The following is an 18,094-nucleotide window of genomic DNA, read 5'->3' as shown; positions in this document are numbered from 1 at the left end:
AAATAAATATCAATCTGATAGTAGTATGGGTTAACATCTACATGCATCTACATTCACACGTGAGGAGTTATTCAATGAGGGGAGTGCCAGAAGTTTATCAAACGCTAACAGGGAGCTAAGTGATTTTGTAATAACTGAGAGCAAAGTGGAGGAGAAATTGTTGAAGTTAAACATAAGGAAGACACCTGAGGTGGACGTGATCTATCCAGTTATATTAAAGGAGGCAGCAAAGGAAGTAAGCAAACCCTTAGCCATAATTATGAGAGCTTCCTTGGACTGAGGGGAGGTTCCCATGGATTGGAGGTGTGCAAATGTATCACCAATTCACAAAAGAGGTTCAAAAGGTGACACAAGTAACTACAGACCTGTTAGTTTAACTTGTGTTCCGGGGAAAATAATGGAATCACTGGTTAAAGAAGCATTGCAGGATCATCTAGACAAGACTGCAGTAATAGTTAAGACACAGCATGGGTTTATCAAAGGGAGGTCTTGTCTGACCAATTTGATTGCTTACTATGATGTGGTCACAAAGGAACTGAATGCCAAAAATAATTTTGATATCATATACTTGGATTTCAGGAAAGCTTTTGATACTGTTGCACATGGAAGACTGCTGTACAAATTGGAGAGGCATGGCATCAAGGGAAAGCTGCTACAATGGATAAAGGGATGGTTGAGTGGGAGACAACAGAGAGTGGTAATCAATGGACACTGCTCTTCATGGACAAATGTTATTAGTGGAGTTCCCCAGGGTTCGGTTTTGGGCCCATTGTTGTTTTGTATATTTATCAATGATATTGATGAAGGTATATCAGGTTTAATATCCAAGTTTGCAGATGATATAAAGGTTGGCAGGGTTGTTAACGACAGTAATGACAGTATGCTACTCCAACTGGATCTAGATAAGTTGGGAAAATGGGCTGAGAAGTAGCAACTGGAGTTTAACATTGACAAATGCAAAGTACTGCATATGGGTAGCAATAACCAAAGAGAAACGTACCAACTGGGTGGTACTACACTCAGGGAAGTGGAAAGTGAAAAAGACCTGGGGCTAATTGTGCAGCCAAATATGAAGTTCGTTGAGCAATGCAGACGGACTGCCAGGACACGTCATGGAGTCTTGTCAATGATATATAGGAATTTTGCTAGCAGGGACAGGGAGGTGATAATCCCGTTATATAAGGCAATGGTCAGGCCACACCTAGAGTACTGTGTACAGGTCTGGAGGCCTCATTTTAGGAAGGATGTAGAGTTGCTAGAACGAGTACAAAGAAGGGCAACAAGATTGGTGAGGGGAACAAAGTGGTGCTCTTACCAAGAAAGGCCTAAGTTCTGCAAATTGCAGCACCTGGAGAGTAGACACTTGCGAGGTGATCTGATTGAGGTGTATAAGGCCTTGAATGGGTTGAGCAAGCTGAATGCTGATGTGATTCTTCGTCTTGCTCAGACTAAGAACCTGAGGAGGCACAATTTCAAATTGAGCAAAGATAGTTGTAGAATAGATGTGCAGAAATTTGCCTTTAGCCAGTGGGTAGTTGATTAGTGGAACAGGCTTCCATCTTTTGTTGTGGAAGCTAATAGCCTAAATAAATTTAAGGCTGAGCTGGACAAGCATTTGGAACGAATGGAGGGATGAAATGGGAGGGGTTTTTTTTTTGGCTGATGCTGCATAAGCTTGCGTTCTTGCATCGTATGCCTCTACTAATGCTAATACTAATGCTAACATTTTGGCCTAATGCTGGTGATTATCATTCTGTGGAGATTATAGGGATCAGAGTTACTTTATTATCTAATAAAAATAATGAATTACCCCTGAATATTTAAGCTATATGAATAAATTTCAAAAATCAGGCATGTGCTGAGTCGCCCCTAGTATACCAGATTTATGAGGTTATACCATACCATCTTTACTGAATATATATCACCTTTGCTGAATATTTTAAACTTTGACATAGCTGTCTGAAAAACAATAGATATCCATATTTCTCCTTGTGAAACTATTTGAGAATAAAAAATTCTGTAGACAAAATAGGTTATAGATACAAAGCAGGATGATTTTGACAGATTAAAGAAACATATAAAGAAGAAGTAACATGTAAGAAAAAGTACTTTTATTTTAACAAGTCTACTAGGAAATCATTAAGCAAATTCACTTTGAGGGACCAAAAAATTCGGAGGATGGAAGACTAACTTTAACTTGTTCATAGTGATTTTTGAAAGATAATTTAGAGCCAAAGTAAATACCAAAAAACTTTATAGGGTTAGCTAGTTGGATATGGAAATTATTCTTGAAAGTATAAAGGTCACCAAGAAAAAACATAATATATTTGGTTTTATTAGCTTTCACCACTAAACTAAAAAATTTAATACACATAAAAAAAATCATTCAGAATAATAAAGAAGCCTGTGAATTTTTAATACATAAGACCTGAAAGTAAAGAAAAGTAAACATGAGCACCCAGAAAGAAATTTAGACTTTGGTACTGCTTCAAAACATGAAATTTTTAATGATTCTTTAAGTATAAATCAGTCATTAAAAAATGGTTCCTTTAATGAGCATGCTGTCCCAAATCAAATAGATCGCAGTTATATTAAAATCCAAAAAAAGCCAAATCTGTAATCTTTTGTTGTATTCCAAAGCATTCTGGGATCCCAGGGAATGAATGTGTTGCTCCAGCTGCGAAAAACCCAGATGGTGCCGAGTAACTAATTTCTCAGTTCTATTCACTGACTGGCAGTCCTCCACAGAAAAAGCATGCAGCAAAAGAAAATATGGCACAATCATACAAATAATAAACTTGTGCAGAGCAAACTTTATCCACAATTTTGGACCCCCCCCCACATGTCTTTCTCAATCTGTCATGAAGTTTTCCTTACAAGAGGACATATCCATACTTGAAATGACTCATCTCACTGACTTCATTGCACTTTGATATTTAAGGACATACAATAATTTTTTGAAGTTTTTACTTTTCTAAAAAAACAAATGCAACACATTATGGAAATGACGCTAACTCAGATGTTCTATTTATATGACATGCTAGATTTCTATGGCTGATTGATTTGATAATTGGCAATCTGTTTTTTTTTTGTTTTTTTTCACAATATGCAGTATTTGACATGTTCATGCTGTTTTTTCATGCAGAATATTTAACATTTTAGAGGCAAGTCTGAAGATATATATAAAATGGATAGTGAATCTGATATTACTGATGAAACAGAAAACCAAAGGGATCGTTTAAAAGTGAAACCTCTAAATAAGGAAGAAATAATCAAAGCCAAAGCTTTTTTAATGACTGCCAGTTCATTTAGCAGTCTTAATTTGTAAGTAATTTGAATACTATCAATTATTTAATTTTATTAGAATATAATTATTTAAGTGATACTGTGTATCTCATTATATTTTCAGTTACTTTAATGTAGACCAAATATTGATAAATTGAGTTGAGTCTATTGAGGATAATGAAAGTAAATTTATTGGATCAATATATTTTCCTCTGAATAATTGAATTCATAACTTGTGGTAATTATAACTTTCATTATTTATCTATTTATAGTAATAGATCATAATGGAGTTTATAGTTTTCATTCATAATATTACTTGTAATTATTAGCAAATAGAGGTTAGCAAAGAAATTAGCAAATAAAATAAAAATTATGTATTATTTTTGTCAGAAACTGAAGCTTATGCACCAGCTCCTGTGGGACCAGCATTCTGCCTTGGAGATTACCATTGTGTTATCTGATGCATAAATGCTCTGGCATTGAGTTTGGCAGCTGAGAGCTTGATGGGCTCCCATTTTAATTCCTTTGAGGGTATCTAACCTACTCTTAGAATTTTCATAAATGCCCATCAGAATGCTGAGATCGCACTCCCTGCACCTAGCACACACAAAGACTTCCATTTCCCCCCCCCCCCTTGGCTGGATCATGTCCTGTTACAGAAAGCTCTGCAAACATTTCACAAATTGCACATTTTATTAGTCTGTGATACGCTGGAGAATCACCCCCTTTGCCTCCGAGCCACAACACTCCCACTACTTTATGCCTGTTGCTTTGCTGCTCTACTCAGGGCATGATTTACGTTTAAATGTAATTTAATTGATTAACAATGAAAATTAATAAATTTAATTGATTAATTGACAATTAGACACTCGCTGATAGATTCCTAAATGCAATGATACATCATACACTATCAAGTTTTACGTTATACCTTATGCTATCAAGTTTTACGTTATACCTTATGCTATCAAGTTTTACGTTATACCTTATGCTATCAAGTTTTACGTTATACCTTATGCTATCAAGTTCAAGATATGTGTTATGCTATACCATTACAATTGCAATGTTAAATTGATATTGATTAAATATCACAGACAAATTAATATCATAGAATCTTGTAAAGTAAAATGACTACTTTGCATATGTGTTGTAGAAGTATACTAAATGTTTAATCTTAGTAACATTTATAAATGCATTTTCAAATTTATTTTTATTTCTTAATTAAATCATTCATTATAAGGTCAGAAATGCCTACTTCTGTGGTAGGCCTTTATAAAAAATATGAGTAATCAGTATTAGTAGTGACAAATTATGCAAGAAATCAAGCTTACAGAGCATCAGCTATTGAAAAATATTTGAGGTGTGCTGATAAATGTTAGGAATCAGTACTATAGTTACAAGTTTAGTGGTCTTAAAAATAAAATCCATATGCAGTGCAGCAGTTTTAATCTTACCCAGCAGTGCACCATGTTAGGGTAACTTGTTTATTATATACAGGATGTATATAATAAACATCCTGTATATAATAAGTAAGAAAAGTATTTTGAATACTTTTATTATTGCAACAGGATCTAGAAAAGTTAGGTAGATGGGCTGACAAGTGGCAAGTGAAGTTTAATAGTGACAAATGCAAATTAGAGCATATGGGTAACAGTAACCCAAGAGAAACATACCAACTGTGTGGTATGTTTCTCTTGGGGGTAATTGTTCAGTCGGATATGAAGTTCTCTGAGCAGTGCAGACAGGCTGCCAGAGAAAGCCATGGAGTTTTGTCAACGATATATAGGAATTTTTCTAGCAGAAGCAAGGAGGTGATTATACCTTTGTATAAGGTAATGGTCAGGCCACACCTTGAGTACTGTGTACAGGTCTGGAGGCCTCATTTTAGGAAGGATGTAGAGTTGCTGGAATGAGTACAGAGAAGGGCAAGAAGATTTAAGGGGTTCTCTTACCAGGAGAGGCTTAAATTCTGTCAGTTTCAGCATCTAGAGACCAGGCACCTGTGAAGTGGTCTGATTGAGGTGTACAAGGCCTTGAATGGTTTGAGCAGGCTGAATGCTGATGGATACTTCCACTTGCTGAGATTAAGAACCTGAGGGGCATAGATTCAAATTGAGGAAAGACAGTTGTAGAATAGATGTGCAGAAGTTTGCCTTTAGCCAGCAGGTAGTTTATTTATTGCTGGAACAGATTTTCACCTATTGTTGTGGAAGTTGATAGCTTAAATAAATTTAAGGCTGAACTAGACAAACATTTGGAGTGACTGGAGGGATGAAATGGGAAAGTTTTTTTTTTTTTTTGGCTGATGTATAAGCTTGCTTTCTTGCATCATATGCCTCAATTAATGCTAATGCTAATAACTACTAATGGGATATATCTATAGGCTATTTGAAAAATAGCTTATAATATTGTTATTGTTTTACACAGACCTGAAACAATAGAGGGCTATAATATGCAAGACTTGTGATTCATCAAAGGTCCCCCCCTCCCCAAAAAAACTATAATATTATATTTTTAAGCAGTTAAATTCATTTTTAATTATTGGAAAAAAATTCTACAGATTTAAAATAATAAAAATATTTTTATTTTAATCCTTATATATGCTAGAATTGAATTGTCTCTTTGGACACATATACAAACATATATAGATATAGAGGGACATCATGCACTTTACGCTGCAGCCTGTATTAGCTCTTGATGCCCCTAGTTTCAGAATAATTCAAATATAGGAAAAGTATACCATGGCTTACAATGAAAGAGAGGATTGAAATTGTAAAGTGGCATGCAAAATATGAAAATACTGTAGAAGTTGCATGCCAGTTCAAGACGTTTTTTTGGACATCAACCCACCCACAATAAAGACCATAAATCCAGTTGTGAAGAATTTTGAAATGGGAACAGTGCACAATCTATCAAAACCTGGTAGACCATGTATCTCAAAGATATCTGCCAATTTGGAACTTGTAAGGCAGGATATTAGTAGTAGTAGTATTAGGGGCAAATGATGCAAGACAGTAAGCTTATATAGCATCAGCCAAAAAAAAAAAAAAAAAAGAAAGAAACACACACACACTTCACCCATCCTTACCCTCCAAGAATTTTATAGTTCTTCATTGAATTTATTCAAACCGTCTACTTCCACAAACACAGATGCCTATTCCAACAATCAGTCACTTGCTGGCTGAAGGCAAACTTTCAAACATGTATTCTGCAGCCACCCTTCCTCAGCTTAAATTTATGTCCCCTCATGTATGTAGTCTCAGCAAGAGGAAGAATGCCATTCACATTCAGCTTACTCAATCCATTCAAGACCTTAAACACATCTTAGTCAGATCACCCTGCAGATGCCTAGACCTCCAGATGCAGCAATTTTCAGAACTGAAGCCTTTCTAGATAAGAGCACCATTATTGAAAGAAGACCAAAAAATACTCAAATAAAATGAAGTTTGAAACGTAAAATACCTAAAATCAGATAAAATAGAATCATAAAGGAACTTAAAAACAAGATTTATCAGCCTATTTTGCTGCAAAATGTGAATGAGGACAACCCAGATAGAAGATTTAAATTTTCCAAATGATTTTTGTGTTAAAGACCCAGATATTATCATGTATTGTGGACCGATGAAGCCTTATTTAAAATAAATGAAACTGTTAATTGCATAACTGTGTTTATTATTCTCTTAATAATCCCCATTTATTATTATTGTTGCTGTTGTTGCTCTTATATTATTTCTCCCTGATTGGGGAATTCCACTCCGTGACGGGAACTGCTACCAAGTACACAGGGTGGTTGTAACATCTGGTGTTACTGTCGGTTGAGAAAATCTCTAACTATCTATCTCTAAAAATCTCTAACTATTCAGGATTGCAACTTTCTGGAGTTCCTTTTAGGTGTTCTCTGGGAGGCCTGTTGCTGCTAGGCTGCTATGTAGAGTCTTTGGTACCATACCAGTTGTTCACACGATGATTGGGATGGTTGATACTTCTTGCATATGCCACATCTCCTTGATCTCATGTCTCAGGTTTGTGTACTTCCTAATTTTTTCCTCATGAGTTTTTTGGACATTGCTAGTGTTGGGCACCGCTATGTCAATCAAGTAGGTAGCCTTTTCCATCTTGTCCACAAGGATTATGTCCAGTCTGTTGTGCGGGATGGTCTTATCCGTTATTATGGCATGGTCCCAGTACCCTGTGGGTTCGGGTCTCTAGTACTGCCTGGGGTTCGTACTTGTAGTATGGTACACATTCTTTGGTTAACTGGTATTTCCTCTCTAGCTTTTGATGTATTATCCTGGCTACCTGGTCATGTCTATGAGTGTACTCAGTCTGGGTGAGCACCTTGCACCCTGCGGTGATGTGTTGGATCGTTTCTGAGGCCAGGTGGCATTGTCAACGTGTGTCACCTGACATTCTGGGCTCCTTTGCGAGGTATTTTCTGTAGTTTCTGGTGTTGATTACCTGGTCTTGGATGGTGAGCATGAATCCTTCAGTCTCGGGGAAGAGCGTCCCGCTTGTGAGCCATGCATTGGAAGCAATGTTATCGATGTGATCTTGATGGAGGTCATTGTAGTGTCTGCCCTGGAATGTCTTCTTTGCCCATCTTTCAAACTTCGTTTCTTGTGCCATCTGGGTGGGAGGGGGTTCCTTGTTTAGGTTGAGTGGGGTATACCACTTATCTATCCTCCTTATGGCCTGGTGGATTGGTGCTGTGTTGTTCTCGAAGTAATTCTTCAGGTTAACTATCGCTGTTTTCTGTTGTTCTGTCAGGTCTATCAGGCCCCTTCCTCCCTCTTTCTGAGGTATTGTTATTCTCTCCACTGCTGACTTCGGGTGGTGTTGGCGACTCTTGGTCATCATTGTCCTTGTCTTTTGCATGTTATCTTCTAGCTCGGTGTTAGTAAAATCTGTGACCCCAAATGTGAATGTTATTACTGGAGCTGCATAGGTGTTTATGGCTTTAACTGTGTTCCCTCTGTTCAATTTTGCTATCAGCAAGCTTCTGAGTTTGTTTGTTTGTTTGTTATTTGGTTTTTAGGAGCATTAGCAACTAAGGCCATATTGTTCCGGAGATATGTGGTGGCCATTCCCTGACCTTTCCGCATCCTCCGTATTTGGTGGTCACAGGCTCGAACCCCGGTCTAATCAAGAAGCGTGTGCTACGCACTGCCGCTCCTGCTCACCTGGCTACGGAGGCGCCCAAAGCTTCTGAGTCTCTGATGATATTTTTCGGTCAGGCACTTCTTGATTTCCTTGTATTCCAACTGCTCAGCCTGCATCATCCCTAGGTATTTGTAGGTCTCTCCTTCTGTCATAGCTTCAGTCTCTTTACCAGTCAGCAGCTGGTAGTTTCTGCCAACTAATTTTCCCTGGTACAGTGTGTGGGTCTTGCATTTTTCTAGACCAAATTCCATCCTGATCTTCTTCAGTGATCCGGAGTAGTTGCTGGAGTTGCTTCTCGGTTGCCTCGTAGAGCTTGATGTCATCCATGTACATCAGGTGGGTGAGGGGGTACAGGTTCTTTCTTCCTTCTTCTTTTTCTTCTACTTATTATTATTATCCGTATGGTGCAAGGAAGCCTGAGGCTTATGCTGCACCAGCCAAAAAAAAAAAAAAATTCTGAATTACCCTGAGAGAGAGAGAGAGAGAGAACAAGAGTCAGAAGTAGAAAGGAATCACCAAGAAAGAGAAGAATGATGATGATGATGAGTCAGAAGTAGAAAGGAATCACCAAGAAAGAGAAGAATGATGATATCCAGCTCAGGACCCTGTGTAGCAAGCCCATACTCACCAGATGGGAGCCCCTGGGGTTATTCTTTAACAAGGATTTAAATGATCCTGGTTTGAGAGTGTGCTACAATTTGGACAGGTGGTGTCCTCAGATTTTTTTTATTTGAGAGAACTGTGACAAGAAAAAGCTGCCTAAGACTGGTAAAAGGCAAAATCATTCCATTGATGCAGTTCACAATCAATTTTCAATATTTATTTTTTATGCAGGATGGAGCACCAGCTCACTCTGCAAAAATTGTCTGTGAATTCTTAGATAAAAAGTTCCCAGGTCAGTGGATCAGATGGTGGGGGTTCCATTGAATGGCCATTGCACTTCCTGGATTTAACTCCCTGTGATTATTTTTTGTGGGAATTCTTAAAGAATAAAGTATTTAATAATACTTTATTCTTTATTCTAAAGTATTTAATAATACTTTATTCTGCTGGAATGTCAATAGTTAAAGAATTTTAGAAAATTTTTCAGGAATTCTGTCTTTCTGTGTGGCACACTATGCCCAAAAGACTACAATTTTGTAAAGACCAAAATGGTGGCCTTATTGAATAGATGTTGTATACTTTTTATTGTTTTTTTTTTTTTAAGTTTGTTAGCCCTTTCTGTTATGTTAGCATGGATTAAAATATACATTTAGAATAGCATTATTATTTACAGTCAAACATGTTTCCTTACTTATGGACCTCCATGTATATATTTTTTTACACAAATATATGTTATTGCTCACTTTTAAAATCATGAATTTTTTTCATCTTTATCAGATGTGAAGAATTTAGTGACTTTGTCAAGAGTTATGTTTTCAGGTTTACTTTTCAAGTTCTGAAAGAGTAAACTTTTGAGATTGTCAATTTCTTAAGGGAATACTCTATATGCTTACTGCTTTCTTTACAGTTTACTGCAGCATATAATAAAATTTAATTAAAAGTTCACTATGTACACTTTTAAAAGAATGAGCAGAATTCAGTAGATATGCTTCTTAGGATTGTACCATCAAAATACATATCTTACTTTTGCCTCTATGTGTGGAACTGAACAGTGGTTTTTAATGAAACATTAAGTAAGATATGAAATATAACTATAAAACATGTTGACTTATATGGTGAAAATATGATTCAGCACAAATTTTCAAGGCTCAAAATAGAAGTCTACTTATATCAAAAAATATATGGTATTTAGAACAAAAGGTGGGGGGGATGTAGAATCAACCATACAACTGGGTCTCATTGTACTATTGCATAGTCCTGCAATCATCTAACACTTCATTAGCTACAAAGCCAGCTTAGGGCTATCCTTTGTTTATGTGTTTTGTGGGATCCTGCTGTGTGCCATTTTATGGAATCCATAGGGTGAAAGTATATGGAAATTCCATAAAATGAAAGCCTTATTAACACGTGTATAAATCTTTATATCCTTAATTTAGGTTTGTGATATACCAATATTGCAAACACTTATCTAGTTTAATTTAATTTTATTTTATGTGAGTTTCCTTTTATTTTTGAAATCTTATATGGTCAGTAAAGGGCATACTTTTACTTTAACCATTTATGTTTCTTTTAGTTTTTTTTTGTTTTTGTTTTTTTTTTAATGATAATTATTCTGTCATTTGCCTATGGTTACACTTGATAATTCACTCTATCATTGAACACCTCACTCTATTACCTTACATTTTCAGACAGTTTTGTTTATTTTTAGATGCGTTTCATGTATTTTTTTCATTTATTTATGACTAGCATGACATCACTTTTTGAATACGTGCTAAATGGAGCCATCCTCCTTTGCTGTAACACCTGTTAAACATGCATCTATCAAATAATCATACCTACGGAAGTCCATTAGATTTTGCCTGTTCTTCATTTCCAGTGACTTGATTTGGGAATTATTCAGGTCATGTGGTTTATATAATTTTTCTGTATACTTCACATACAGTGTGACCTTTTTGATTTACATATTTTTGCATAGATTATTGCATATAGCCCAAGCTTTCATGGTCCTAATAAAGTGGCCAAGTAGTGTATGGGTGTGTGTGTGTACTGCATTTAAGTCACCTTGTACATTCCATTGCACACAATTAATTTAATTAAAATTTGAAAACGATTGATATTTAACATCAATGCATTGCAAGCACAATTCAACATCACATACACACAATGTTGTACTATATTGATACATACTTATATATATATATAAGATCAATAATTAGATTATTCAGTATAAACTATAGTGTTTTTTTGTTTCCTAAGGCAAATCTGGGAATGTTAATTGTCACATTCTTGGCATTAGTATGCCTGTATATGTAAATAAATATAATATATATATGAAGTGCAAGCCAAAAGTTTCCAGACTGGCCATGTGGAGTGATAACCATGTGTATCATCATTCTTCTCTTTCTTGGTGATTCCCTTCTAACTCTTGTTCTCTCTCTCTCTCTCAGGGTAACTTAGAATTTTTTTTGGCTGGTGCAGCATAATCTTTAGCCTTCCTTGCACCATACGCCTAATAATAATAATAATAATAATAGTATAGTAGTGCACTATTAGATATTGCTGAACTAAATCATTGTGAGTTATGTGGCAAGTTTCATGCCAGTAGGATGAGTTACTTAATATCCTCCAGTAAGATGGAGGACATTAAGTAACAATGAATTTGCATAAGATCTTGTCATAAAATTGGGAAAACAGCTTTGGAGACTTACAAAATGCTTAAACAAGTATTTGATGATGATGGTGTGGGCAGTGATAAGCTGTGAATATTTTAACAATGGGCTCGTAGTTCTTATGGCTTTCTACCCAGTAAATTTGATTGGTCATGGAAGTGAAGTCATCCGCGGATTCCACTAGAGGCGCTTCCCACGCTCGCACTACTAGTAGTATGATTAGAGCGTGTGATGCATTTTTCGTGACTGGTATGACATCTCAAATCAGGGGCGGATTCAGGGGATGGACAGATGGCCCTTATTATCCCCTTAACCATGCTTTAGTGAATGTGTAAAACGTTCCTGTCTATCTAAAAAAAAAAAAGCTTAAAATTATCTAAAAAAAAAAGCTTAAAAACCTGGTCACCATGCCTCCCCTTACGATGATAACTGGATACAATAGTGTCTGGAGTTCTAACTTTTTAGAATTCCTGAATAGTATGACATCACAATCATACTTCCTTCAATTACTACTGCAGTAAGTATGATTGCAACAATACAAGTATTTATCATATGACTGCAGCAATAGAAGTATTTGTCTTATAACTGCGACAGTACAGATATTTGTCAACAATTTATTTTTTTTGTCTCGCATTTTCATTACATTCCATTGTTAGGTGCCCTTAACAGCTGCGTATGTCACTTCAACTACAAAGATCGGTACTTCAGTCGACGCTGTTTTCCAGAGATATTTAGATACGTTGCAATCGCAAGTATATATTTCTTACTTTAGTTATCATAAATCGATTGTATCTTGTCTTCCAGAAATTATGTAAATTTGTGAATGATCAATAAAATATTTAGAATAAAAAAGCTCATTTATTTCGTAATCAACATATACAAATCAAAATATCTAAAAGAAACGTGAAGGATGTTTCATCTTTGTAAAAAAGTTGCGTATGCTCGGCACATGCGCAACTTTTTTTTAACAGTTATGGAAATATAATGGATACATTTTTTTTCATGATAAAATTTTAATATTGCAAATAAAAAATAACATGAAATACTTCCCATATTACAAATAACAAACACTATCACAAAACATTCTACAATATAAAAACAAATATTATATAACAAACAAACTTTCTAGAAAAAGTACATAAAAATCACAGGTAAAATGAAAAAAAAATTATTACACAAATATTCAAGAAAATTTTATTCTAAAAATTGCCATATACAATTTACTTCTTTATTAATATTTGTTTTCAATCTTCTGCTTTGCTGAATAGCTGAGCAATGATTACATAGGAATGATTTGACGTAACGATCCAGATCAAACTGAAGCAATGGTTTTCCATTTAGATGTAGGCTCATCATAATCTGCAACGTGTTTAATTGTCAATTTTATTCACTCAATATTATTCATTATGCTGAAAGCTTGCTCAGCTTCAGCAGTGCTAATCGCAATGGTTTCAAAGATATTTCTGGCTTTCTTAATTGAAAAAGGAATTTCACTCGATTTTAAAGATAAACTGCCTTTGACAAAATCTCTAAATTCATTAATTTTTATTTCATATTTTATCAGAAAACAAATTTCTTTTTCGGTTTTCACCATCTTGCCACCGAGACGAAAGTTCTTTCATATTCGATGATTTCCGGTAGCATATATTTAAAATTTCTTTCAATGGTATCATTATTTTCTTTATTTAATTTAAAATTACTCTCTGTTAATTAATAACTTAGCCTTTAAAGATAAAACAGTGCATTTAATAACTTGTCACGAGGTAATTTTTTAAATGTGTTCTTACTTCGAATTTGATTCCTTCAAATTCTTTCCACTTCAACATGCTCTCAATTTTAGCTTCATAATTTTTCAAATTAGCAATAGCATTGATAGTTCGAATAATTAATTTATCTGCTTTTACCAAAGTGAATCTGTAAAGCTTCTGAAAGGTAAGAAACCTCCTGCAGGATCTTAATTGAAAAAGGAATTTCACTCGATTTTAAAGATAAACTGCCTTTGACAAAATCTCTAAATTCATTAATTTTTATTTCATATTTTATCAGAAAACAAATTTCTTTTTCGGTTTTCACCATCTTGCCACCGAGACGAAAGTTCTTTCATATTCGATGATTTCCGGTAGCATATATTTAAAATTTCTTTCAATGGTATCATTATTTTCTTTATTTAATTTAAAATTACTCTCTGTTAATTAATAACTTAGCCTTTAAAGATAAAACAGTGCATTTAATAACTTGTCACGAGGTAATTTTTTAAATGTGTTCTTACTTCGAATTTGATTCCTTCAAATTCTTTCCACTTCAACATGCTCTCAATTTTAGCTTCATAATTTTTCAAATTAGCAATAGCATTGATAGTTCGAATAATTAATTTATCTGCTTTTACCAAAGTGAATCTGTAAAGCTTCTGAAAGGTAAGAAACCTCCTGCAGGATGTCGATCATTAGTGCTAAATGGTTACGAAATTCCAGATTAAAAGTCGATTTAATAATCCAGAATATTTAACTTCTGATTCAAAATGTTTGCACAAAGCGGGATAATTCCTCCAACCCGCAATTGCCGTCCGTAAGCTACATCGTGGCCCGAACACAAGACCGATCTTTATAGTTTCCACATCAAGTTCTTTAGCAAGTGTCTTTAATTTGTGCTGTTTTTTTGGAGATTGGTGATATGCATACAGTTTTTTTTGTTTTTTTTTTAATTATTGCCCATATGCCATTAAAGTTTAGAACATTTTCTACACAGTGAAAGCCTCAACAAGTTTCACAATCTGTGAACATTTCATCTTCATAAAATTTATGTAATATCTTAGTTGCCTCAATCCCCCCCCCCACGTTGCTAGTTTCACTAGTTCTTTGAATACTATGCAAAATGTCGGAATCACTCGGATATTCATCTGCTGTGACCATGTAAACGTAGACAGAGAAATTTACTGGAAGGCATGGATCACTCACTTCTGCCAAAAACATGTGCCCGTTTGTCGGAGTAAAGGGGAACCACAACACAGGTTGACCAGGGGCTATTATCCGTGTCGGAATCTTCTTAATCTTCTGACTGGCTATGGAAAGCATATTGACTAGCGCAACTTCTCGGTATGTGACTGCAGAGGTTTTATGGACACCACTAACATTATGAAATGGTAATCCCTTTCACCCTTAATTCGCACTTTCTAATTGCCTAAAGGCCAGAGGTGAGAACAGTGCATACAAAGTTGTCTCTCCTAATCCGTTCGTTACACGGAAATTTTCTTTGTTCAACGAAAACCATTTTAAATGTAAATACCAAGAGGAATTCAAAAAAATTTGCTATAAAGAAGTGGGTTAAACAGAGGTCCAACTGTAATTAAATCAAAAATGAAGCAATTTAAAAATACATAACTGATTGATTGTGCCATTAAAATACTGGGGATGGGGTCCCACTCGCCCCACCGTAGTTTTGGCTCTGGATACTCAATAATTGCATTCAGGATTTCATTTGTAAAATAAATGATCATTTCAACAATGGGCTCGCGAATTTTCAAAAAAAATAACAATGGGCTCTCGCAAGCCCATGCGAGCCCACTATAGCTCACCACTGGATATGGGTAGAACACAAATGTTTCAATGGTGTTCCTGTTTCCAAGATGGCCAAACTTTGGTTGAGAATTTTGAATGCTCAGGTTGTTCAGTTGTTCATTATCAAGTCAGACTGATGAAAATGTTGAAAAGTGGATCAAATCATCCATGAGGTTAGATGACATATGATTAACAATATATGTGACATTCTAGCATACCATATAGTACATGCTGACACATTTTAAATGAAAATTTAAACACGAGGTTGATTTTTTTCCTGAGTGATAAACAGAAAACAAACCACCTTTCTGTATGCAAGGACCTGCAAGCACAGGCCAGAAAGGACAGAAACTTCCTTTCCAGCTCATAACAGGAGATGAATGCTGGCTTATGGTTATGACCTGGAAGCAAAGCAGCAGTCCTCCCAGTAGAAAAGTTCCTCATCCCCACATCCAAAAAAAACCAAAACAGATCAGATAAAATATCAAGAACATGTTGACTTCAACAATGAGGAAATTGTTCATCAGGAGTTCCTTCTGCCTGGCCAAACTATAAATTACAAGTTCTACATAGAGGTCCTAAGACATTTGAGGGAGGCTGTCAGGAGTGAATACAAATAGCACACTCAGGATTGGCTTCTGCATCACACTAGTCTACATGGCTTTGTCAGTTCAGCAGTTTTCAGCCAAGGACAAAATGGCAGTGGTCCCACACCCTCCTGTTTTCCCAAAACCTTGTCCCCTGTGACTTCTTCCTGTTATCCAGATTGAAAATCCAATTAAAAGGATGAAGATTCAAAGATGTTACAGAGAATGAAGCTGAATCGCAGAAAGTGTTGGGCAGAGTCTCAAAACAGGAGTTGTTGTAGAGTTGCTTCAAACAGTGGAAGAAGCACTGCAATTGATGTATAAACTCTGGAAGGGACTACTATGAAGGCTACAAAGCCAACCTGAAACTAACATAAGTCTAAATTAATTTTATTGTCCCAGTCCAGAAACTTGTGGCTAGCACCTTCTATGTATGTGTGTGTGTATATATATATATTTTTTATTTTATTTGTTTCGATAGATATGATCACCTTACTGCAGTGCTGACAAAAATACTTAGGCAACAAGTTAATAATGCTGTTGATCTGTTTGAAGATATTAGCAAGCAAGTTAAAGAGAAAAAATTTGAAATGGAAGTGCCATTTATTGATACACAAGCAAGAGATGAAGGCATTTTAGATGTTGGTGCTCGACTTCAGAAGCTAATTCAGGTATGTTATTTGCCCACTTGTTTTATTTTTATTTTGAACTGGCAGCTGACCTTATTTATTAAAAAACCCACATAATTGATAAATTTAGTATTGATTGTATTATTATTAAAATGATTAGTTGTAAACTACCAGAGTACAAATAGGATATTTTTTTAATTGGAGTTTTTTAGTAGATTTCTTTTATTTCAGAATACATGGTGACTTGGTTTTTGTTGTGATGTTATTTATTTCTTCAAATATATATAATTTCTCTTTTTTAATTTTTTTTAATATTTGATAGATATTTTCATTATTTTATTCTATTGGATTATGTAAGTCAGCATTAATGTCTTTAGCATTTGCATTAGCATTAATAAAGACATATGATGCAAGAAAGAAAACTTATACAACATGCTTTATAAAAAAAAAATCCCATTTCACACAACCATTTGCTCTAAAAGTTTGCCCAGTTCTTCCTTGAATTTATTTAAGCTATAAACTTCCACGACAGATGGAAGTTTGTTCCAGCAATCAACCACCCACTGGCTAAAGGCAAATTTCCGAATATCTATTCTGCAACTGCCTTTCCTCAATTTGAATTTATGCCCCCTCAGGTTCATAATCTGAGCATGAGGAAGAATCCCATCAGCATTGAGCCAGCCCAACCCATTAAAGGCTTTGTACGCCTCAATCAGGTCACCTTGAAGGTGCCTAGTCTCCAGATGCTGCAATTCGCAGAATTTAACCCTTTTTTTGTAAGAACATCCATTTGTTCTCCTCAGCAATCTTGTTGCCCTTCTCTGTACTCATTCTAGCAACTCTACTACCTTCCTAAAATGAGGCCTCCAGACCTGTATGCAGTACTCAAGGCATGACCTGACCATTGCCTTATACAATGGGATAATCACCTCCTTTTCTCTACTAGCAAAATTTCTATATATCATTGACAAGACCCCATGACATGCTCTGGGCCTGTTTGCGCTGCTGAGAAAACTTCATATCTCACTGCACAATTAACTCCTGGTCTTTTTCGTTTTCTGCCACTCTGAGTGCAGCACCACACATTTGGTACATTCCTCTGGGGTTACTTTTACCCATATGCAGTACTTTGCATTTGTCGATGTTAAACTTTGGTTGCCACTTCTCGGCCCATCTGCCCGACTTTTCTAGATCCTGTTGCTTTAGCATACTGTCATTATTGTCATTAACAACCATGCCAATCTTTGTATCATCTGCAAACTTGGACATTAAGCCTGATATATCTTCATCGATATCATTGATAAATATACAAAACAACAATGGGCCCAACAGCCTTTGTGGACTAATGTTATTAGTGGAATCCTTGGGGATTCCACTAATAACATTAGTCCACAAAGAGCAGTGTCCATTAATTATTTAACCTCTCATTGTTGAAATGGAGTTCCGCAACAAAAGTGTTTAAAATCTATTCCATCTTAAAATTATTTTTTTTTTTTTCTTGCCTTTTCCCATTATTATATGGGGTCAGCATTTTTTTTTTATTGTCTTGGCATGCAATTTTTATGGCCGGATGCCCTTCCTGATAACAACCCTCACCCTTTATCCGGGAG

The 18,094-nt window shown here is 35.5% G+C and overlaps 1 protein-coding gene across 6 annotated transcripts in view; it reads left to right on the top strand.

The window, feature by feature from the left end:
- Rsph4a (Radial spoke head protein 4a) overlaps positions 1-18,094 on the top strand; it is a 148,848-nt gene that overhangs the window by 35,651 nt on the left and 95,103 nt on the right. For all 6 annotated transcript variants that reach the window (XR_016546795.1, XM_090370838.1, XM_090370834.1 and 3 more), the window contains exons 2-3: positions 3,165-3,324; positions 16,337-16,526. Coding sequence is in view for 5 of the 6 variants with exons in the window: in XM_090370838.1 (XP_090226964.1) it covers positions 3,165-3,324; positions 16,337-16,526 (350 nt within the window). In the remaining variant the exon portion in view is untranslated. The remainder of the gene's footprint in view (positions 1-3,164; positions 3,325-16,336; positions 16,527-18,094) is intronic.

Source organism: Mastigoproctus giganteus, chromosome 3 (genome assembly GCF_048544385.1).
Source record: "Mastigoproctus giganteus isolate SK-2022 chromosome 3, ASM4854438v1, whole genome shotgun sequence".
NCBI classification, from domain to species: Eukaryota; Metazoa; Arthropoda; class Arachnida; order Uropygi; family Thelyphonidae; genus Mastigoproctus; species Mastigoproctus giganteus.
Note: the sequence above shows the minus strand (reverse complement) of the source record. Positions and strands in the feature narration are given on the sequence as shown.